We start from the raw sequence: 25,087 nt of genomic DNA on the forward strand, positions 1-25,087 counted from the left end.
CGGCAAAATGTGGGCCCAAACAAATAAGAACCATAAAACGTTTATTAACGAATAAGAAAATAAAATAGGCCTAAATAAATTACACAAAGTTTAAATGAGATAAAACCAATTAAAAAGAGACGAATATAAAATAAAAACTTCAAAACGGACCTTAGCCTACATAAATGACATACTTTCACTTTCGAAATAAGCGTCAATTGCAATTCAGCGTCAATTGCTGGAATGGACAAAAAAAAAAAAAAAAAACAACTCGCTGACAATAAACTTTTATTTAGACAGCACTTTTATTAGAATAATAAACGAATAAAATATAGACAGAACTTTTGTTAGCATAACGAAGGAATAAAAATAACCCCATGCATAGGCTGAAAAAAGTGAAAATCGGCAAACTGTGGGTCCAAAAAAAATAAAACGTTTATTAACGAATAAGAAAACAAAATAGGCCTAAATAAATTAAACAAAGTTTAAATAAGATAAAACCAAATCAAAAGAGACGAATATAAAATAAAAACTTTAAAAAGGACCTTAGCCTACATAAATGACAGCACTCTAAAAAAAAGTAAAACACTATAAATTGGCATTTATTAACATTAATATATATTGGCCAAAATATTGCCAAACAGGCGCTTTTGCATTGCGTTTTGACACCAAATCTTCCGCCATTATCTTGCTTTTCTGTAATTTGACTCGTTCTCGTCTCCACACGTGCTAAATGGAATCCTGATGCTTGCTGATCTGTGACGTGACGGCACGCGTTGCGCAGTTCATTTTTAATTATAATGCTCTCTTCAGAACTAAATAATTGAAAATTATTATTTTTAATTAATTCAAATAAATATTTTAGCAAAAACGAATACTTTAAAAAAAAAGTCAAGACATCGCGGTGTCACGGTGGGAAAGTGATGTCACCGGTGATGGGGCTTAAAACCGGTAACACCGTCAACACCGTCTATCGCGGCAAGCCTAACAGTTATACGAGTTTGATTTGTGAGATGTCAATCGCCTCCGTGAGTCTGTCTGGCGTCGCGTAATTGCGTCACTTCATAACGTTCCCATGGAAACAGGGGGAAATGGCTGCTCTTGTGTGAAGCAAACGCACATTTTTCAACTTTCTGCTAAGATACATGTGACTTTTTTGCAACGAAAATGCGAGGATTATGAAATTATGCAAACCCCGCATATATTTTGTCACGGAAATCGGCAATTTATGCGGCGAAAGTGCGGCGTATTTGAAAAAATGCGGCCCCCGCATAAATATGCGGACTTTGGCTGATTTTGCATTGAATTCAGCGATCGTATCATCACGTTTTTCTGGAGGGACTGTATATCGCCATGATCAGCTGTGATCGGCGTGTGCGCTGCGACGGGGTGTTCCCGCTGGTCATGAAGCCTATATCTGAATGCTGGCGTTTAGTAAACGACTGTAAGTGCCACCAGACAAGCAGCCTTTGTGTTTTCAAGATGCTCCCATGACATCGCTAGCAGCTAACCAAATGAATTGTTAATTTCTGCATTTGACAAAAAGTCTTACTGTAGTCGGTGATCTGTAGGCTGTATTGTCCCTCTGCTCTTTCTCCCCAACAGCGCACAGTGGAAAACGTCCAGTCTGTTAATCCAGTCGTATCTCTGTAAAACAGCAAGAGCGTTCGCGTCACACACTCGCTAGCAGCTAAAGTAGAGGAAAGTAGAGGACTAGAAGCGTTTGGACGCTCACACATCCAGCGCTCGCCTGGCCCCGATCAGCGAGGTCATCCCGCTGGGACACACGAGCGTGACCTCCACGTTCCCGCGCCGCGGATGGGCCAGCGTGACGGTGACGGACACGTGCTCCAGCGTCTGCATGCCCGAATGCCTCAAGTCAGACACCGTGACTGCCAATGGGAGGAAAGCAAGAGAAAAGTTCAGTTTATTGTTTTGCATTATACGATATGAAGCACTTACACGGAGGACAGAAATGCTTGATGCATTCACAACATCACACACCTCATGACTTCACAACAGCGTCCACACAGCAAGACATACGTAATGTGTGTGTGTGTGACCAGGCTAATGTCCTCAGCCCGTGTGTGACAGTGTGCCGAGGCGGGACGGCCAGTCCATGGGGCTTTTTTAATTTATATGTAACGTCTGTGGTCAACATAACCTGATGATACACACACCCATACCCCGATCCTTCTTAGAAACATTCGGGTTTAAAACACAAAAACACAACAGCTCACATGTACAGGTAAATGAGGCATTCATTATTATGGGCGTACGTGAAGATTGCTTTAGTATGACTTTGGTTCTCAATAAACGTTTTCTTTTGGCATCTTCATTTTGAAGTCACTATATGTTGCAATTTCAAGATATGAGGATCTCAATCTAGAACATCCAGTCTCCATTTTAATAGAGTAAGACTAATAATTAAAGCTTGAATGTAAAACTAGCAAATTAGTGCCACAGCAGGAAGATAAAAGCATAGATACGGTCTGCAGGCCACCTCCACTTCCATTAGTGCGGTCTAGTGACGCGCAGTCGCTAAAGTCACGTCTAAATAACGTGTAAGTGGACATGAACAAATGCTGCTGAATTGTGTCAGAAGATTCAGTTCTTCAGAGAGGGAACAAGTGTCAAATTAAAGCTGCAAGCAGCGATGGGCGGGCCCTCGCACCTGTAGCGCGTCGGGGTCTGAGGCGGCCGCGTTGCATATTCTGCAGCTCAGCCGGTGCGGCTGTGAATTTGCTACGCTGCTTCGTTAAAGGTCACTTCCTGCTGTCACTAGGTGGCGCTATTAATGTGGGTGAATGTCAGCATGTAGATTTGTTCAGGGCGGGACTCTTGTTAAATGTGTAAAATTTTGTGCAGATCTGGGCATTTACAGCCAAGTTACTACAACTTCCTGTTTCATGGCTAATCTTCGACGCCACGGACACGCCCATCGACGAAAACGCGCAGATAGCACAACTTTACATCGTCAATGCCTTTAGAAGGCACAGCAGAAATTGTAAGTCGATCCGACTAAATCCCTAGGAGGAGTTCGTTAAAGTACGGAGTGTGTAAATCGTCCCAAAATGGGCGCCAAATTCAAAATGGCCGACTTCCTGTTGAGTTTAGGGTATGGGTTCTTGAGGCTTTTTTGTGCATCTTGATATGATACACGTCCCCACCAAATTTCATGCACGTAGGTTGAACGTGGACGAGGGGCTAATTTTTTCCAATTTTCTAGGTGGCGCTAGCGTGCCATTTTGCCCCGCCCATCTGTGAAACCCACAAAATACGAAATTTTTCACCAGTCCTGACATGCGTGCCAAATTTGGTGAGTTTTTGAGCATGTTGCGGCCCCGAAAATGGCGCTTACTTTGCAGAAAAAAAAAAATAAAAAAAAAAATAAAAAAAAAATTAAAGCTGCAAGCAGCGATGGGCGGGCCCTCGCACCTGTAGCACGTCGGGGTGTGAGGCGGCCGCGTTTCATTTTCTGCAGCTCAGCCAGTGCGGCTGTGCATTTGCCTCACTGCTTCGTTAAAGGCCACTTCCTGTTGCCAGCAGGTGGCGCTATGACTGTGGGTGAATGTCGGCATGTAGATTTGATCAGGGCGGGACTCTTGTCAAATGTGTTAAATTTCGTGCAGATCTGGGCATTTACAGCCAAGTTACTACAACTTCCTGTTTCATGGCGAATCATCGACGCCACGGACACGCCCATCGACGAAAACGCGCAGATAGCACAACTTTTCATCGTCAATGCCTTTAGAAGGCACAGCAGAAATTTGAAGGCGATCCGACTAAAGCCCTAGGAGGAGTTAGTTAAAGTACGTAATGAGTAAATCATCCAAAATGGCGGTAAAATTAGAAATGGCTGACTTCCTGTTGAGTTTAGGGCATTGCTCCAAGAGACTTTTCTGTGCGTCTGGACATGGTAGATGTACCACAGAAATTTCGTACATGTCGGTCAAACATGCGACGGGGGCTGCTTCGTTAAATGTCACTTCCTCTTGCCACTAGGTGGCGCTATGACTGTGGGTGAATGTCGGCATGTAGATTTGTTCAGGGCGGGACTCTTGTCAAATGTGTAAAATTTCGTGCAGATCTGGGCATTTACAGCCAAGTTACTACAACTTCCTGTTTCATGGCGAATCATCGACGCCACGGACACGCCCATCGACGAAAACGCGCAGATAGCACAACTTTACATCGTCAATGCCTTTAGAAGGCACAGCTGAAATTTTAAGTCGATCCGACTAAAGCCCTAGGAGGAGTTCGTTAAAGTACGGAGTGTGTAAATCGTCCCAAATCGGTCGCCGAATTCAAAATGGCGGACTTCCTGTCGAGTTTAGGGTATGGGTTCTTGAGGCTTTTTTGTGTGTCTGGTCATGGTAGATGTACCACAGAAATTTCGTACATGTCGGTCAAACAAGCAGCGGGGGCTGCTTCGTTAAAGGTCACTTCCTGTTGCCAGCAGGTGGCGCTATGACTGTGGGTGAATGTCGGCATGTAGATTTGTTCAGGGCGGGACTCTTGTCAAATGTGTAAAATTTCGTGCAGATCTGGGCATTTACAGCCAAGTTAGTACAACTTCCTGTTTCATGGCGAATCTTCGACGCCACGGACACGCCCATCGACGAAAACGCGCAGATAGCACAACTTTACATCGTCAATGCCTTTAGAAGGCACAGCAGAAATTTTAAGTCGATCCGACTAAATCCCTAGGAGGAGTTCGTTAAAGTACGGGGTCTGTAAATCGTCCAAAAATGGCCGCCAAATTCAAAATGGCGGACCTCCTGTCGAGTTTATGGTATGGGTTCTTGAGGCTTTTTTGTGCGTCTTGATATGATACACGTCCCCACCAAATTTTGTGCATGTAGGTTGAACGTGGACGAGGGGCTAATTTTTTCCAATTTTCTAGGTGGCGCTAGCGTGCCATTTTGCCCCGCCCATCTGCGAAACCCACAAAATACTAAATTTTTCACCAGTCCTGACATGCGTGCCAAATTTGGTGAGTTTTTGAGCATGTTGCGGCCCCGAAAATGGCACTTACTTTGCAGAAAAAAGAAAAAAAAAAATTAAAGCTGCAAGCAGCGATGGGCGGGCCCTCGCACCTGTAGCGAGTCGGGGTGTGAGGCGCCGCGTTGCATATTCTGCAGCTCGGCCAGTGCGGCTGTGCATTTGCTATGCTTCTTCGTTAAAGGTCACTTTCTGTTGCCAGCAGGTGGCACTATGACTGTGGGTGAATGTCGGCATGTAGATTTGTTCAGGGCGGGACTCTTGTCAAAGGTGTGAAATTTCATGCATATCTGGGCTTTTACAGCCAAGTTACTACAACTTCCTGTTTCATGGCGAATCATCGACGCCATGGACACGCCCATCGACGGAAACCCGCAGATAGCACAACTTTACATCGTCAATGCCTTTAGAAGGCACAGCAGAAATGTGAAGTCGATCCGACTAAAGCCATAGGAGGAGTTAGTTAAAGTACGTAATGAGTAAATCATCCAAAAATGGCGGAAAAATTAGAAATGGCTGACTTCCTGTTGAGTTTAGGGCATCGCTCCAAGAGAATTTTCTGTGCGTCTGGACATGGTAGATGTACCACAGAAATTTCGTACATGTCGGTCAAACATGCGACGGGGGCTGCTTCATTAAAAGTCACTTCCTCTTGCCACTAGGTGGCGCTATTAATGTGGGTGAATTGTGGCATGTAGATTTGTTCAGGGCGGGACTCTTGTCAAATGTGTAAAATCTCGTGTAGATCTGGGCATTTACAGCCAAGTTACTACAACTTCCTGTTTCATGGCGAATCATCGACGCCACGGACACGCCCATCGACGAAAACGCGCAGATAGCACAACTTTACATTGTCAATGCCTTTAGAAGGTACAGCAGAAATTTGAAGTTGATCCGACTAAATCCCTAGGAGGAGTTCGTTAAAGTACGGAGTGTGTAAATCGTCCCAAATCGGTCGCCAAATTCAAAATGGCGGACTTCCTGTCGAGTTTAGGGTATGGGTTCTTGAGGCTTTTTTGTGCGTCTGGTCATGGTAGATGTACCACAGAAATTTCGTACATGTCGGTCAAACAAGCGACGGGGGCTGCTTCGTTAAAGGTCACTTCCTGTTGCCAGCAGGTGGCGCTATGACTGTGGGTGAATGTCGGCATGTAGATTTGTTCAGGGCGGGACTCTTGTCAAATGTGTAAAATTTCGTGCAGATCTGGGCATTTACAGCCAAGTTACCACAACTTCCCGTTTCATGGCGAATCTTCGACGCCACGGACACGCCCATCGACGGAAACCCGCAGATAGCACAACTTTACATCGTCAATGCCTTTAGAAGGCACAGCAGAAATTTTAAGTCGATCCGACTAAATCCCTAGGAGGAGTTCGTTAAAGTACGGAGTCTGTAAATCGTGCAAAAATGGCCGCCAAATTCAAAATGGCGGACCTCCTGTCGAGTTTAGGGTATGGGTTCTTGAGGCTTTTTTGTGCGTCTTGATATGATACACGTCCCCACCAAATTTCGTGCATGTAGGTTGAACGTGGACGGGGGGCTAATTTTTTCCAATTTTCTAGGTGGCGCTAGCGTGCCATTTTGCCCCGCCCATCTGCGAAACCCACAAAATACGAAATTTTTCACCAGTCCTGACATGCGTGCCAAATTTGGTGAGTTTTTGAGCATGTTGCGGCCCCGAAAATGGCACTTACTTTGCAGAAAAAAAAAAAAAAATAATAATAATAATTAAAGCTGCAAGCAGCGATGGGCGGGCCCTCGCACCTGTAGCGCGTCGGGGTGTGAGGCGGCTGCGTTGCATATTCTGCAGCTCAGCCAGTGCGGCTGTGCATTTGCTACGCTGCTTCGTTAAAGGTCACTTCCTGTTGCCAGCAGGTGGCACTATGACTGTGGGTGAATGTCGGCATGTAGATTTGTTCAACGCGGGACTCTTGTCAAATGTGTAAAATTTCGTGCAGATCTGGGCATTTACAGCCAAGTTACTACAACTTCCTGTTTCATGGCGAATCTTCGACGCCACGGACACGCCCATCGACGAAAACGCACAGATAGCACAACTTTACATCGTCAATGCCTTTAGAAGGCACATCAGAAATGAGATGTCGATCCGACTAAAGCCCTAGGAGGAGTTAGTTAAAGTACGTAATGAGTAAATCATCCAAAAATGGCGGTAAAATTAGAAATGGCTGACTTCCTGTTGAGTTTAGGGCATCGCTCCAAGAGACTTTTCTGTGCGTCTGGACATGGTAGATGTACCACAGAAATTTCGTACATGTCGGTCAAACATGCGACGGGGGCTGCTTCGTTAAATGTCACTTCCTCTTGCCACTAGGTGGCGCTATGAATGTGGGTGAATGTCGGCATGTAGATTTGTTCAGGGCGGGACTCTTGTCAAATGTGTAAAATTTCGTGTAGATCTGGGCATTTACAGCCAAGTTACTACAACTTCCTGTTTCATGGCGAATCATCGACGCCACGGACACGCCCATCGACGAAAACGCGCAGATAGCACAACTTTACATCGTCAATGCCTTTAGAAGGTACAACAGAAATTTGAAGTTGATCCGACTAAATCCCTAGGAGGAGTTCGTTAAAGTACGGAGTGTGTAAATCGTCCCAAATCGGTCGCCGAATTCAAAATGGCGGACTTCCTGTCGAGTTTAGGGTATGGGTTCTTGAGGCTTTTTTGTGCGTCTGGTCATGGTAGATGTACCACAGAAATTTCGTACATGTCGGTCAAACAAGCGGCGGGGGCTGCTTCGTTAAAGGTCACTTCCTGTTGCCAGCAGGTGGCGCTATGACTGTGGGTGAATGTCGGCATGTAGATTTGTTCAGGGCGGGACTCTTGTCAAATGTGTCAAATTTCGTGCAGATCTGGGCATTTAGAGCCAAGTTACTACAACTTCCTGTTTCATGGCGAATCTTCGACGCCACGGACACGCCCATCGACGAAAACGCGCAGATAGCACAACTTTACATCGTCAATGCCTTTAGAAGGCACAGCAGAAATTTTAAGTCGATCCGACTAAATCCCTAGGAGGAGTTCGTTAAAGTACGGAGTCTGTAAATCGTCCAAAAATGGCCGCCAAATTCAAAATGGCGGACCTCCTGTCGAGTTTAGGGTATGGGTTCTTGAGGCTTTTTTGTGCGTCTTGATATGATACACGTCCCTACCAAATTTCGTGCATGTAGGTTGAACGTGGACGAGGGGCTAATTTTTTCCAATTTTCTAGGTGGCGCTAGCGTGCCATTTTGCCCCGCCCATCTGCGAAACCCACAAAATACGAAATTTTTCACCAGTCCTGACATGCGTGCCAAATTTGGTGAGTTTTTGAGCATGTTGCGGCCCCGAAAATGGCACTTACTTTGCAGAAAAAAGAAAAAAAAAAAAATAATCCTAACAGTTTCAATAGGGTCCTCGCACTGTTAGTGCTCGGGCCCTAAATAATCCTAACAGTTTCAATAGGGTCCTCGCACTGTTAGTGCTCGGGCCCTAATAAAGCAAGAAATGCAGCGGTTCTCAGCCAGCTGACTAAAGACAGACAGAGACGAAGACAACGGGAAAGATGTGAGCGCAATTGAAAGGGGAAGCAACATTTCACTTGTATACTTAAACACACAAACACTTCCAAGTAAGGGTAGTACACAGCTGTGTGTGGGACATTTAACAGAGCCTTGCTCAGCACAATAACAGCCCTGTTCATGGCCAACTACTGATCGGAAAACAGCAAATAATCATCACATTTGAATACTGAAAAAAGAAAATGTATTCATTCCATTATTTTATTTATGCAAAATCTAATATCTTTATTTTTCATTCTGATTTCAGGGTGAAATGTTTTTTAAGAGCTCTACCCACAATTCATACTGCGTTCTGTTCCTCCATATAAATCTCTTACCATTCCAAGTCTGAGTGAGCGTGTTTGGATGAGCTGGGATGATCTCATTGGCCTTTAACACTGGGCTCTGGTAGGACACCAAGAAGGGGACGGACTCCCAAACCTGCCAGACATACAGACAGACTCTCAGCTTGTTTATGTCAGCTGTGTTTGTATGAAAGCACACACACACACACACACACACACACGACCTTGGCAGCGTTGACCAGCCTCCAGGCGTTGAGCAAGCCGAAGCCGTACATGTGGCTGTGATGGAAACCGGCTCCATTCCTTCTCCAGTCCGCCTGTGCGTCATGCTGAACACACGGCATTAAAACATTCACATTCAGATTAATACTTTAAATCATAATAATAATAATAATACAACAGCAACATTTTTCTAATTTTATTACTGATAAACCCACCTGAGCGGGAGCGGCCCCAAACCACTAAAGCCAGTTCCTCGTACCGTACAAGAGCAGAGCATCGCTACCCATACTCTCCATAGAAGATGTTAGAGAAACCAGTATCTACAGCTGGTATTTTACCGTTCCAAAGAAGAACGGGGTCAGTTCAGAGGACCACTTTTCAAGGCGTGGTAGCGTCCGACGTGATACCTTTCCGCCTACTGTACGTGAGACCCTTGCAGTGGTGGCTCAGGACCAGGGGTTTCCCAGAGGGGCAATTTTTGCATGATCAAGGTCATGTGGCGATGCTTTCATGGCTTGGTTATGTGGAAGAAACCCTTGTTCCTATCCCAAGGTCCCATTGTCGTCGCAAGATGCTAACGACGGATGCTTCCCTCACGGGATGGGGAGCAATCCAAGAGGGTCGTTCCACTCAAGGACTGTGGAGGGGAGTCCATCTTTCTTGGCAAATCAAATGTCAGGAATGATGGCTGTTTTTCTTGCCTTAAAGAACTTCCTCGCAGACCTCGGAGGCCACCATGTGCTCGTCCACACAGACAATGCATTGGTGGTCCCCTTTATAAATCACAGAGGGATTTTCACTCACGTCCACTCTGCAAATCCTCCTGTGGTCCCAGGGGAAAATCCCGTCACTCAGAGCGGCTCATATCCCTGGGGCCCAGAATATAGGAGCAGACACCGTCGGGACAGGGGCTGAGGCCTGGGGAATATGGAGGATGTTCAGCCAGGCACCAGAGGGCCTGTTTCATGGTACAGACGTGGCTAAGGCTCTAAGGTTACGTTTGTGTGCTCTTCCCCCGATCGCTCTGCTCCCATGGGGAGAGTTCACCACGACAAAGTTTGGCTCACCTTGATTGCACCGAGGTGGCCGATCGGGGGGACCTGTTGTCCCAGGCAAAATTTCACCCCCGTCCAGAGCAACGGAAGCTGAGGGCTTGGCCCAACTCATACATACTGGTCTCTCAACCAAGGTTGTGGAGACCATTCTACACTCCAGAGCTCCCTCCACGAGGAAACCGAATGCCTTGAAGTGAAGAGTTTTCACCTCTGGATGCTCTGGGGCCTCATTTATAAAACTTTGCGTAGGATTTGCGTCAGAAGTGGCGTACGGATGAAACATAGGATGTGCGTACGCACAGAAATATTCGGATTTATAAAACCTTGCGCACGCACATCCTACGCATTTTTCCCTTCATAAATCACAATCAGTTCTAAATGTAGCGCAGCTTTTGCGGCTTCATGTCACGCCCATAGTTGCCCATAAATAGTCCGTGAAACGCCCAAAAGTTAATATTTATGAATTGCGAAATCATGTTAAACACAGAGAGGAATTAACAAAAAACGTAACTTCACTCAATGTGAATTAGAAGTTATTGTTGGCGAGGTGGAAAAGAGGAGAAAAATGTTGTTTGGAGGGCACAGTGTGGGCATTACTAATGCCAAAAAGGCACTTGAGTGGCAAAAGGTTGCAGACGCCGTAAATACTGTGTCCTCACAACCTCGGACTGTGGCCGAAATAAACAAGAAATGGTTGGACATCAACGTCCGTCTAGTCATTAATTAAATCAGAGAGGTGGCCAAGGAGTTGGGCGAAATCAAGACTGTCCTAACTGAAATAAACTGCACAATGAGGGAATTCTTCAATAAATAATATATTTTTCCACACCTTTTGTTGTGAAGATGATGCGTTCACTCCGAATCCTTCCATTTAATCGCCACATCTTCTAACAGCGCGAGATCAGCCATTGTGCGTCATTATACGCATTGTGATGGGGCATTTTATTTACATCCATTTAATTCTGCATCTGACAAGCTACGGATGTCGGTTATAATCTACTTGGGAATGGGAAATAGTTCAGCGCAAATGTAATTTCTTGCAGCTTTCTGAATGGTTGAGACACGTCATACGTTATTTTATCAAAAATAAAACAAACTAAAGGAATACCATTATTCCGTAGATTATGAAGACATTTTTACTATGAAAACAACTTTCCCCAGAGGACAAATAATATTTATCGATCTATCTATATATCTCCCTATTATCTAGGCACTGACTATCTAATTGCTATATCTGCTCCGTTAGACAAACATATTGGCGAGAATATCAGTTTTGTACATTATTTCGTTCTGTTTACCATCTTATTTATGAGGATGAATTGCATACCAATATTATAGCAGAAAACATTTCACTTTCTTTTTGGAAATATGTGTTAATTTGCATTTCTGTTACAGATCGATTAAACGGTGTTCGTGTAGGCTGTTAATTGTAAGCTGTTAAGACTTGCTTTGTGGAGTCTTTGTTTTATTTATGAGAGGCAGTATTGCCATTTATTTTACACAACCGTCTACAGTTTCACACACTTTCACGTGTTTTTTCCAACTGTCGACGGTGTCGCCATTTCTCATTTCAGCCGTTTTTGTGCGTACGCCTGGGTCAGAGCTTGCGTGAAGGACCGCACATTTTACCGTCAAGTTTGTTTTTTATAAATATCAACTATTGCGTAGAGAGCGGCGTACGCCTTCTTTTGTGCGTACACAACGTTTATAAATGAGGCCCCTGGTCTTCAGCTGGACCCAGTTAAGTGCTGTTGGTACAGTGCTGGAGTTCCTGAAAGAGCGGTTCATTACATTAAAGGTCTATGTGGTGGCCATAGCTGGTTACCACACTCCTTTGGGTGCTATGTCTTTAGGGAGAGACCCCTTAATAACATGTTTCCTCCGTGGCACTGCAGTACGCACTAGGGTACCGGCATGGGCTTTGGCCTATCCCTGGCTCACTTTGAGCCGATTGATGAGGTTACGGTCAAGTTTCTGACTCTCAAGACACTGTGCCTTCTGGTTATTACTTCTCTTAAAAGAATAGGAGGTTTACAAGCTTTGATGGTTTCCCCTTTGTGCTTGGACTTTGCGCCCGGCATGGTAAAGGCACTAATGTGGCCAAATCCATCATTCTGCATGCCTTTTGTCCTCCTCCATTCTGGGATGCTGACCAGGAAAGGTATAATCTCCTGTGTCCAGTTAATAGACCTCCTAATAAAGGGTCCCCTGCATCTAAGCAGAGAATAAGCAAATGGACAGTCGAGGCTGCTATCCACCTTGCTTATGAATCGACCGGACTGCCTACCCCTTTGGCACCAGTAGTGTAGTCTACGTGATACGCAGGTATAAAGCCGTTTTCATCATTTTAGCCACAAGAGTAATAACGAATGTGTACATATTGAGAATATAATAAAAATTGTAGCCTTTAGTACATTAAAAAAGCTCAGCGGGGAAGAGAATCTACTGCCCACTGACATGGTTTTAAAGCTATTTCTTATTCTTTTTTTGGTCTTCAAACGTCTTGAAATGCACATCAGAGAAATTAAAAAAAATTTGAAGCCCCAACCTCAAATTTAGGACCTCTTTGATTATAAAGCCCTGTCTATGGCCCTGTAAGATCAATAATGAATGTGTAGCCTATATGTTTTGAATGCATTTAATAAACTTAATTACCTAGCTTTAGTAGCTTTCAGTGAATAAACGTGTCAGAGAAAAATTATTCATAGGGAAAATCCACCTATCAGTTGACCCCATGTTTACTGTCTTCACTGACTGATAAAAATGAAAAGCCTATATCAGTCAAAGCTCATCTTTAGGAGGGGAAGAGACAGGGCAAGATAAAAACAAAGAGAAAAAGAGGGTGATGCTGATGAGGAGAGAGAAATAATCAGCTGCCCAGTGCCCACTGACATGGTTTTAAAGCTGTTATCTAATTTTTTTTTTTTTGGCCTTCAAAACATCCTAAAATGCACATAGATCAGAGAAATAAAAATTTTCTCAGGGAAACCCTGAATCCCCATGACTAACCTAACTCACATTTGGGACAACAGTGATTATAAAACCCTGCCTTTGCATGTAATGAAACTGGTTAATAGCATTAGATCCTAAACTAAAGTGTTACCTTTTTTTAGAACAAATCCTAAGTAATGATCAAAATCCTATGATGCCCCTGCTTCATGCAACCTGTCAAAATCAACGTTTTGTATCACTTGAAGAAAATATAAAAGAAATATATTACTATTGCACAGTAGAGTATAGGCCTATTTCAAGAAGGCCTAATAATACTAATAATAGTTTATTAAAACACACCGAAGCTCAAATTTACAACAGTTTATAGAGATAAATAAAGTAACTCGATGGAATTATGAAAGAAATTGCATAGTAAAATGTAATTTTTAAAATAATAATCAAATCTATTAAAACAGAATTCTAAAGGAATATCACACAAGTTTTGAAAATTTTTCGCAAATGGGTGGTGGTGGCAGCGGCGGGGGGATGCTGGTATATCACAGTATACTCACTACAAAAAAGTAGACTACACCACTGTTTGGCACCTCTACTAGATGCAGCTCCCTCTTAGGCCTTAGTGGTGTCTTAATAGTGTCAGGAGTTTCGCTTCAAGATGTTTGTGATGTGGTGGGCTGCCACAAATTCGTGAGGTTTTAAGACTGCGTTGTTGTATATGACATTCGGCTAAATTTACACTGTCAGTCCGAACCAGATCTAAAGGATCAACTCTCCACACGGTGTATAACAGATGTGGTGTATACAGCACTGTGTATACAAACAAGCAAAAAAAATAACAGATTAAGTTAGTCAAGTTTAAGGCTAATGTTTAGTTTGGTCCATGTTAAAGGGAGGGGGTTGACTGCGATTTCACTTTTTTGATTTTAAATAGTGTGTAATGTTGCTGTTGGTGCATGAACAGTATCTGCACAGTTGCAGCGCTGAAAGTTCAGTGTAAGCTGAGATATCGTCTTTTAAAAATCAGGAAGTATATTGCCTACAAAAACGACTGGATTGGGACTACAGCTGGGTTATTGACGTCACTAACACACACATTTGCATTAACCCCTCCCTCAGAATATGCAGAAAAGGGCATGCGCATATTTCTGAGGCACGTCGAGTGTGTTGTTCACCAGCTGTCAGGTCAATGTATGTTTGATTATGTTCCTGAAAATGAGGATGGTAATCTAGCTCTCTGTGCTGCGCATTTACGGAAGACAGCTTCCAGAATCTCCAACACCGGATTCAACAAGAAACTGTTACTAAAACATGAAGCAGATCCGACTTTAAAACCAGAGGCAGCAGTTGTTGAACACAACCTGTAAGTAGGCTAAGACTTCATCATTTTAAATGTATTTTCATGAATATTTCCAGACGTAATATTTTAGTTTTATCAAATGCCAGCGCTGGCTTTATAGCCACTTAGTTATTACGACAAACGCGTACAAACATTTTGGACCTGAATTTGTATATGTACTCATTTTATAAATGTATTTTTCATGTGTATATACTTTATGACGTTATTTTTCGATTTGATCAAGAACGTAAACCAATGCCAACGCTGTTTGTGTGTTATATAGTAGCCAGTTAGTTTGATGCTATTGTGTAAAACAAACGTGTATAAAGTACAAATTAAATATAGCAAATTACCATTCAGAAACGTTTAGTAAGAGCCGTGTGTGGTGAGGTTCTGCTTTCTGGCTCATACTGACACTGATGGAGTGATGAGTTACCTGTGTGGCGGTGAAGGTGATGATGTGCTGAACGTCCCGCCAGCTCAGACAGGGCCGCACCTGCAGCATGAGCGCCACCATCCCCGCGGCCAGAGGAGCCGCCGCAGACGTGCCCGTGTGCCCGTCAGTGCAGCCCGTGCCACTCTGCAGAGACCAGTCCGACGTCACCTGGGCACAGGACACACACGTCAGGAGAATGACTGATACTTCTGTATATTGACATTTTACATTTGAATAGTGTGTTTATTGAAGTGTGTGTTAATTAAAATGCAATGCTGTTTTCTAAATGCATGTTATAGATGGGATTCATCCATGAGCATCACGACTCTGGGTAAATTGATTATTGTTTAAAATAGAGATCATGATTCACCCATGATTCTGAATGATGTAATTCACTAGAGGTTCTGACATGTTAATTGGTGCGACCATTAAAAAAAAAAAAGAGAAATATTTGGTTGAAATGAATGATTTAATGACTCACTCATAAAGACTCCACTTGTTTCATATACTGGACGAATGATCTCTTGAATGATTCAATGAGAAATACATTCTTTAACACTTCTGTCGCCACCTACTGGTCTACCATCTTTTCAAGCTACTTTCAGAAGGTGATTTACTCAGTAATGTGAATGATAGATTGTAAGACAAAAATAATGAACCTGTGTGTTGAAACGGCTCTCTCTGGATCTGAACGTACGCCGCGATCGCACTCGTCAAAGGCTTGATGGACAGAGCCGAATCACCGTCGTTTAGGAATGAGATCATGTGTGTTTGACTACTGTATATCTTTATTTTATTTAAACATGTAAATATCTAAACTCCAGTGAAAACATCCACTAACTTTGACCATCCATGATAATGTTAGACTGTTAGCTTAAGCCAGCTTGAACAGGTTAGAGGTCATCGGGAGAGACTGAGGGACGAGAGACTCTCTCCAACACAGGTTAGGGTTAGGCTAATGCTTACGATGCTGCGCAGTTGTCTGCTGCCACTGCTGAAGGTCACCGCTAGCATAGAGGCGCACTCCTCTGCGTAAAACGGCTTCCTGCCATTCTCATCCACCGCTCCTGCAAGCACACATCACTGACACTGATACACACGTGAAGCAGACACACACACACACACACACTCGAGACTGCGCAGAGAGAACTGTACCAATGGTCACGGTGTAGATGGAGTTAGCATAGCCATCGTAGTTGCAGTTGTCTCCATACTGTCCTCCGTTGCCACTGGCTACAACGAAGATGCTGCCGAACCCTTTCCGGCCCGCGATGACGCCGTGCTGCAGCGCCGCCTGTAGGAGAGAGCAGGGACTACTGAGTGAAGATGACTTGATCTGCTGTTGCTGCACAGCTTTTAAAGTCAGATTTAAGGCCTTTTAAGACCTGAGGAAATCAACATTAATACCGTGCATTAGGGGTGTGTAATACTGACAAAAATATATCGCGATATTTTCAAAGTTTTGTTGATAATACTTGGATGATATTTTACTGATTGTGTTTTTGTGCTGGTGCCATGGCTGGCTTAGGTCAGTTGTTGACCGCAGACTCATGAAGATGTTCATTTTTTTTAATTATTTATTTTTTTATTTATAATTTAAAAAAATAAACAAATAAATAAAAATACACAAGTTTATAATTTTTTTGTCCTTTATTTAACCCGGTTAATCGGTTAGGATTAACATAACCCTAACACTAATCGGTTAACATCCACACAGAAACGGCATCAGAACTTGCAATAATATTTTTACACTACATTTACAATTGCATCAATAAAGCTACGATATAAATCAATATTTAAATATGAAATGATTTCTAATTTTAACGTTGTAACTAAAGGGTACTATTAAAGTGAAACTAAAACCGCCAGTAGGTGGCGGCAAGTCACCGTCTTCAGTGAGTTTAGGGAGTCGTTCGTTCAGCCGATTAGTTCAAACGGCCGATTCATTCGGGAAAAGCAAGCGCGGATTTCAGCCGTCTGTTGCACTCTGCTAAGGTTTCATTTCAAAATTCTCTTCGGCAAAATAAAATAAACAATATTGACAATATTGTATCTAAAAAGTAGGCTAATCACAATATTAACATTGTTAATTTAACTGTTGTATAAAATAAATATCACATTTGCTATTGTGCATGAGAAAACGGCCCTCTTGGATATTCTAATATAAGAACATAATGTGATATAAATAAGACAAAAACTAAATTAGGAACAAAAAAAGTCCAAGAACACCTATCTGGACTATATAGGGATGAGCCGCACCTATACTGGCAGGACAAGACGTGAGAGGGTGCCCGCGCCCTCATTGGTGCTTACGTCACGACCGGTCCACCGATAGGTTGCAGATTTGTCGCAGAGCAGCCAATGGGCTCGCGAGTCGCCTCGCCTAGGTCAACTCTGTGCAGCAATGTGTTTTAAATAAATGAAAGGATAATTTGTTGGCTTCAGTATTCTTCAGTATTTTTTCCATTACGCAATACGTACTCTCGTAAGAACCACAAAGATTGAATCATAAAAAAAATCATCCGTACGCTAATTAGATTAGTTTTTAGCATTTAGACATGTCTAAGTCAAAGTGATCTAAATCTAAAATTTAAGACCTTTCATAAGTAAAAATAAGACTTAAATATTAAAAATGTAATTTGAGACTTTAAGGGTCCGCGGGAACCCTGCGCTCATATGGTGAAGGCTTCATAAACACTGATGCGATGCGCACTCAGACTGACCTTGCCTAAGGGATGCGGTCCATCAACCGTCCGGCCGTCATCATCCGGCCCCCAGCTACAGGACACAACACACGTCAGGTGACCACTCGCAAGCAAACTGCATACGGTCATGGATTATGAAATAACTATGATATGTTTTATCTTTCCTCAAGGGCATCCAAGATGTAGGTGTCTTTGTTTCCACAGTATTTTCAATTTTGATATTTTTAGGTCAAACTGTTCTTGTCTGTCAGTCATATAATGCAGGTCTATGGTCACCACCTCAAAGAGCAGCACAGAGAAGTCCAGATTAAACATGATTTAATGACTCCTACATGTAAGTACACATTGATGGCCTAAGACACGAAACAAGCGGTTTGTGTGAGAAAACCAACAGTATTATATCGTTTTTACCTCTTCTTAACAGCCGTCGAACTGATCTGAATCAGACGTTACGCCGGAAGTGATCTCGCGCGTCTACGTCACGCATTGTTTACACAGAAATTTCAGAAGTTTTACCTTTCACTAAACATATTTAGATACATCTATATCGTCTTCCATTGTGATTTCCTGTATATATAAATATGTTTAGATCTTCACAGTGATAGATAAACTTCCGAAATCTCTGTGTAAACAAAGAGTGACGTACACGCGCGAGAGATGACTTCCGGCGCATGCGCAGACCGAATCACCCGCGACCTCAGATCAGTTGGACGTGGCTGTGATTACACGAGGTAAAACGATATAAATACTGTTGGTTTTCTCACACAAACCGCTCGTTTCGTGTCTTAGGCCATCAGTGTGTACTTACATTTACGAGTCATTAAATCATGTTTAATTTGGACTTCTCTGTGCTGCTCTTTGAGGTGGTGACCATAGACCTGCATTATATGACTGACAGACAACAACGGTTTGACCTGAAAATATCAAAATTGAAAATACTGTGGAAACAAAGAAACATCTCGGATGCCCTTGAGGTCAGATAAAACATATCAAACATTAATTTCAAAGTGAACTATCCCTTTAAGATGAATAAATCATGTACAAATATTGCTCACTGTTAGTTTACGTTAACTAATGTACTTCACTAACAAATTGAAGCTCGTTTTAAAGCTTTATCTTGTTTATTGTTTATCTGCTATCTACTAAAATAAACATTATAAAATGTAACAGCAAGTCATGGTGTACTGATCTGGCACACACACACACACCTGCAGCTGTAGATGTGATTGACCTGGTAGTGCTTGTTAAACGCCACCGCCTCCATGCTGTCAGTGAGGGGTCCGTCCAGAACCCGGATGCCTGAGACACACACACACACACACACACACACACACACACGTGTAATGAGGAATAAAGAGATCTCTGTGTAACAGGGAATAAAGCGATCTCTCTCCACACCTGCCACTCGCCCCCCGTAGGCCACTCCCACAGCGCAGTAGCTGTTGTTGGACACGGCGGCGATCTCTCCGGCACAGCGCGTGCCGTGATGGTTGTCACTGTGTCCGTCGGGATGAGGCATGGGGTCAGGGTCGTCCGAGTTCAGGTCGTAACTTCCCTCGGGACTCTAAAACACACAAAACCATTCTCATGTTCAGGGTCAACACATCTCAAGTTCTGCCAAGCTCAGCATTTGATTACGTAGAGGTTTTTAGACAAGTAATAGGACTGTAAACTCAATTCTATATTTAACTGGCAACCGGTGTAGATCTTTCAGAAGGGGAGTGACATTATCATCCAGCCTAGTCGTACTAAAGCATGGGCTGCAGCTTCCACAGACTTTTCAGATGGAAACGCTTTCATTTTAACAAGAAAGTGGAGAAGTGTGATGTGACTTTAATGATGTCTTTACTAGCGTTCAGGGACTTTAGTCGTAGTTGTGTAGCGGTCAATGGAGGAACAGAAATCTTTCATACTCCATCACATCTTCATTTGTCTTTATATAGATAAAGGAAGATCTACAGGTTTGGAAGGACATGAGGGAGAGTAATTAATGACATTTTATCATTTTTGGGTGAACTATCCCTTCATGAACTGCTTCGTGAGCCAGAAGCCGATGAGACACAACCTTGGGTCCTATCAGGGACAGGGGCTGGGGGGTTTGGTGGTGTAAATATATTTATTCTGAAGCAATATTTTCAGATTTTACATACTTAAATCTTCACATTTGTGATATTTACCCCAGAGTGTTATTTATTAATAGTTGAACTGGCACCTCCTCTCCTTGACCTGCTACCTTAACGTGGTGGAGGGGTTTGAGTACCCGAATGACCCTAGGAGCGATGTTTTCCGAGGCTATATGCCCCTGGAAGGGTCTCCCAAGGCAAACAGGACCAAAGCGTTTTTCCACACGCCTGGCGTATGTTTTCAATTGTTTTCAATGGGAGCGCCGCATTTTTTAAACGCCATGAGGCGCTGAGCGGTTTTATCACGGTGAAGCGCCGAGCACCCGGCGTTTTTACTGGTCGCCGAGAGTTGAAAAATGTTCAACTTTGGATAAAACGCAGCGCTCATCACTGTCACTTTTTACCCAGCCGGCCAATCACAGTGGAGGAGGGGCGGGACTAAACCACACCGACCAACTGTCACAACATTCAAACTGCTGCGGATATTCTGTATCATAGCAACGAAACGTCTCAACGGAAAAGACGCTGCGCTGCCAAAACGGCCTCAAGCGCCCCAAAGCACGGCGTCTTCAGCAGAGCGGCTAGCTGGATAAAAACGCTTCGGTGGACACACGGCCTAAGAGCGGTTCACAAACCCTTAAACAGCTGAGAGTGTATCGGATCAGTGCAGTTGGATACGCATGTCATTGGACATGAGCCGATGTCTTAAAGTGACAGTGGGTAATAAACCTAATGTGGTCTGTGTCGTTAATATTCAAATATAACAAAAGAAAGAGAAAGCATTCACTTAATGTTAATAGCTTAAATGAGGATTAATTGTATTTAATTTATACAAATAACTATGTCTGTATGAAAGAATAAAGAATGATGTATGCAAGCAGTTATAAAGAATGCATATATCATTCATTGAAAAGAAGACTAATTTACTTTAGGAAAAGTGGTTTTATTTAATTGTAAGATATTTTTTAAGTCACAGTAGGTAAATCTGTTCCTGTATTGCATGTTCAAACTTAAAAATCATTCATATTAATAGACGTTTAATAGATCTCCGGGAGTATATGGGTTTGGACAGTTTAGAGAAATTCTAAATGAATTCATTACAATTTAAAGGGTTAGTTCACCCAAAAATGAAGATTCTGTCAGTATTTACTCACCCTCATGTTGTTCAACCCCGTAAGACCTTCGTTCATCTTCACAACACAAATTAAGATATTTAAGATATTAAGATCGCTCCTGCATACAGTCCATAGGCTTCTTGAGGGACTGGCTCTTGCTGTCCTCGAAAACTCATTAAAGACTAAAATAGTCCAAGTGACTACAGGGGCTCAATCTTAACTTTATCAAACGACGAGAACACTTTTGTGCGCAAAAAAAACAACAAAAATAACGACTTTATTTCAACTATTCACTTCCTTCTCCATGGGCCTGTAGTCAGTTAGCGTAGTGTGATTGTGTAAAGCTACGTCACATGTAGGCTCACTATTGGCCGACGCTGGTCATGTGTGTGATGCGTGTGACGTACAATAACAGAAGCTTACGCTATTAAACTAGTAACCTGACTCGCGCAGAGGGAGAAATAAACCAATAGTTGAAATAAAGTCGGTATTTTTGTTGTTTTTTTGCGCACAAAAGTGTTCTCGTCGTTTGATAAACTTAAGATTGAGCCACTGTAGTCACTTGGACTATTTTAACGATGTCTTTAATGACTTTTCTATGACAGCAAGAGCCAGTCCCTCAAGAAGCCTATGGACTGTATGCAGGAGCGATCTTAATATCTTAAATATCTTAATTTGTGTCCCGAAGATGAACGAAGGTCTTACGGGGTTGGAACAACATGAGGGTGAGTAAATACTGACAGAATTTTCATTTTTGGGTGAACTAACCCTTTAACTAAACCTATTATATTTTAGTCGACTAAATCTACTGTAGATTTAGTCGACTAAAATCTTATTGAATTGAATAGACTAAAACTAGACTAAAACAGTTCAGATGACTAAAATACGACTAAAACTAAATGGCAGTTTAGTCAAAAGACTATGACTAAAACTAAATGAAAATTTTCTGTCAAAATGAACACTGGCCGGGTGGTTTTGGAGGCAAAAACCCGGCCTTGGTGAGGCCACGGAGAAGGACTATCGGCTGGCCTAAGAGACTATGGCTTGCCCACTTCAGGTTGGTGGAGAGATCCTTCCTCAAGTGTTTAAGGATCTTGGGGTTTTGTTGACGAGTGAGGGAACGGGAGATCGACAGACGGATCGGTGCAGCTTCTGCAGTAATGCGGTCGATGTAGCCAGTAGCGGAGTGGCAATCGGGAGAGTCGGGAGTTTTCCCGGTGGGCCGGTAGTGTTACGAGGCCGCGAGGGCCGGCCCGAAATGTAAATAAAATGTATTTATTGGAAGTTCGCCGTGGCCCAAGCTAAGGGAAGAAAACATTTTTTTTGTTACATTTTCTATAACGGAGCGTATATTTGCACTAGTGCCTGTCTTTACAGCAAAACGACACCCGTCTTGAAACAGCCTCAGTGGCGTAGGTCATAGGTCGTAGGGCGTGAAGTGCTTGAAAGCAGCTTTTTATGCGCTGAACGCGAGTTCGAATCCGCCTTGCCGAACTCTCTCTTCTCCCTTTTCCCAACACAGATATGTAAAGATCATTAACTAGGGAAACATTAAGGTCTCTAGCGTTATATTTTGCTAACGAACTAAAATTGAAACCATGAATATATAGAGCGTTGCGCCATTATAATAACTGACATTAGAATAGCATCCGTTTGTGCTGCGTGATTACTTTGCTCTCGCGATCATCTGGTGTTTTCTCCTAAATAAAAGCTCAAGGGTTTATTTCTTGCAAGTGAAGAAATTAGGAAAAAAATAGTATTTTAATTTTCCTATGTTATAGTGTAATGTAGGTTAAAATATACTTTTGAAATACTCATTTTCATTTACATAGTAGGCTACATTTATAGGCTATAAATGAATTTTACATTACATCATAGGAATAATTATAAATCATTATTACAATAATTGTTTGGCATCCTAAAACACCATTGATGATGTAATGCAGACTGAGACTCTCATAACTAAAAAGATGTTTGAGCCCTCTTTATTGTCCTGGTACAAATTAATGCTTTTTCTTTGTTCAACGAGCAGTTCATGGGTTGAAGCTCTTAATTGTGATATCTCAGAGAGCACGAGATTGATGCATTTAAGCTTAAAATGTCCAAAATGTTCTTGCGGGGGAGCATGCCCCCGAACCCCCCTAGAGGCACAGAGTCCTCCCAGCATAGTTTTAGAAATTACTATGGGAAAGAACGACCATTTATGAACTTTACTCCAGCATACTAGTACAACAAAGTTCATTTTAAATCAGTAAAACTGTAAATGCTATCGGCTATTAAAATCGTGCCGGCGACGAGGGCTGGTGGTCTACGAAATTTCCCGGTACATTTTTTGGTCCCACTCCACCCCTGGATGTAGCGGTCTGTTGTGCTGAACATAAAGACAAGCATATTGGCTAAAACAGTATAATGGGTCCACGCATCACCTCTTAAAGGGACAGCAGCCTAATATACCAGCTGCGAAATTATCAGATAATATTACACATTTCTATATGCCCGTTTTCTCCATGGTATCGATGTAGTAATTGTGAAAATGCCGAGTGGCTGTAACTTTTGAAACCCACAGTGACTGGTGCGCAAAAAGTGTATGTCAAGAATATAGAAAACACTCACAAGAAAAGAAATGGGTGGCGATTGACTTACATAATTGGGCTGAATATCTTCCAGGGTGTGCTGAACCCCGTCGTCCACCACGACCACCGTGATGCCGGCACCGGTGATGTTGCGCTCCCAGACGCCCGTCACGTTGATGTCCATCCCGTCCTTCACCTCGTTGTGCTGCACACAGAGAACCGGACGCGATTAGGGCTGAAACACTCCTGGAGAACCGAACGCGATTAGGGCTGAAACACTCCTGGAGAACCGGACGCGATTAGGGCAGAAACACTCCTGGAGAACCGAACGCGATTAGGGCTGAAACACTCCTGGAGAACCGAACGCGATTAGGGCTGAAACACTCCTGGAGAACCGAACGCGATTAGGGCTGAAACACTCCTGGAGAACCAGACGCGATTAGGGCTGAAACACTCCTGGAGAACCGAACGCGATTAGGGCTAAAACACTCCTGGAGAACCGAACGCGATTAGGGCTGAAACACTCCTGGAGAACCGAACGCGATTAGGGCTGAAACACTCCTAGAGAACCGAACGCAATTAGGGCTGAAACACTCCTGGAGAACGGAACGCGATTAGGGCCGAAACACTCCTGGAGAACCGGACGCGATTAGGGCCGAAACACTCCTAGAGAACCGGACGCGATTAGGGCTGAAACACTCCTGGAGAACGGAACGCGATTAGGGCCGAAACACTCCTGGAGAACCGGACGCGATTAGGGCCGAAACACTCCTAGAGAACCGGACGCGATTAGGGCTGAAACACTCCTGGAGAACCGGACGCGATTAGGGCCGAAACACTCCTGGAGAACCGGACGCGATTAGGGCCGAAACACTCCTGGAGAACCGGACGCGATTAGGGCCGAAACACTCCTGGAGAACCGGACGCGATTAGGGCCGAAACACTTCTGGAGAACCGAACGCGATTAGGGCCGAAACACTCCTAGAGAACCGAACGCGATTAGGGCCGAAACACTCCTAGAGAACCGAACGCGATTAGGGCCGAAACACTCCTAGAGAACCGGACGCGATTAGGGCCGAAACACTCCTGGAGAACCGAACGCGATTAGGGCCGAAACACTCCTAGAGAACCGGACGCGATTAGGGCCGAAACACTCCTAGAGAACCGAACGCGATTAGGGCCGAAACACTCCTGGAGAACCGAACGCGATTAGGGCCGAAACACTCCTAGAGAACCGGACGCGATTAGGGCCGAAACACTCCTAGAGAACCGGACGCGATTAGGGCTGAAACACTCCTGGAGAACCGAACGCGATTAGGGCCGAAACACTCCTAGAGAACCGGACGCGATTAGGGCTGAAACACTCCTGGAGAACCGAACGCGATTAGGGCAGAAACACTCCTAGAGAACCGAACGCGATTAGGGCCGAAACACTCCTAGAGAACCGGACGCGATTAGGGCCGAAACACTCCTAGAGAACCGGACGCGATTAGGGCTGAAACACTCCTGGAGAACCGGACGCGATTAGGGCCGAAACACTCCTGGAGAACCGGACGCGATTAGGGCCGAAACACTACTGGAGAACCGGACGCGATTAGGGCTGAAACACTCCTGGAGAACCGAACGCGATTAGGGCTGAAACACTCCTGGAGAACCGAACGCGATTAGGGCCGAAACACTCCTGGAGAACCGGACGCGATTAGGGCTGAAACACTCCTGGAGA

The 25,087-nt window shown here is 43.6% G+C and overlaps 1 protein-coding gene across 2 annotated transcripts in view; it reads right to left on the minus strand.

Annotated features, from left to right (window-relative positions):
- The window catches only part of pcsk7 (proprotein convertase subtilisin/kexin type 7), a 33,473-nt gene that overhangs the window by 2,319 nt on the left and 6,067 nt on the right, over positions 1-25,087 (minus strand). The window contains exons 3-13 of one of the 2 annotated variants that reach the window (XM_039654034.2): positions 23,435-23,569; positions 18,952-19,117; positions 18,762-18,852; positions 17,572-17,626; positions 16,004-16,142; positions 15,815-15,915; positions 14,849-15,016; positions 9,075-9,179; positions 8,884-8,986; positions 1,715-1,871; positions 1,532-1,626 (exon numbers count right to left, since the gene is read on the minus strand). In XM_039654034.2, the coding sequence (XP_039509968.2) occupies positions 1,532-1,626; positions 1,715-1,871; positions 8,884-8,986; positions 9,075-9,179; positions 14,849-15,016; positions 15,815-15,915; positions 16,004-16,142; positions 17,572-17,626; positions 18,762-18,852; positions 18,952-19,117; positions 23,435-23,569 (1,315 nt within the window). The remainder of the gene's footprint in view (positions 1-1,531; positions 1,627-1,714; positions 1,872-8,883; positions 8,987-9,074; positions 9,180-14,848; positions 15,017-15,814; positions 15,916-16,003; positions 16,143-17,571; positions 17,627-18,761; positions 18,853-18,951; positions 19,118-23,434; positions 23,570-25,087) is intronic. The other variant, XM_039654035.2, reaches the window with a different exon arrangement.

Source organism: Pimephales promelas, chromosome 16, assembly GCF_988280905.1.
Source record: "Pimephales promelas chromosome 16, fPimPro1.hap1.1, whole genome shotgun sequence".
NCBI lineage: Eukaryota > Metazoa > Chordata > Actinopteri > Cypriniformes > Leuciscidae > Pimephales > Pimephales promelas.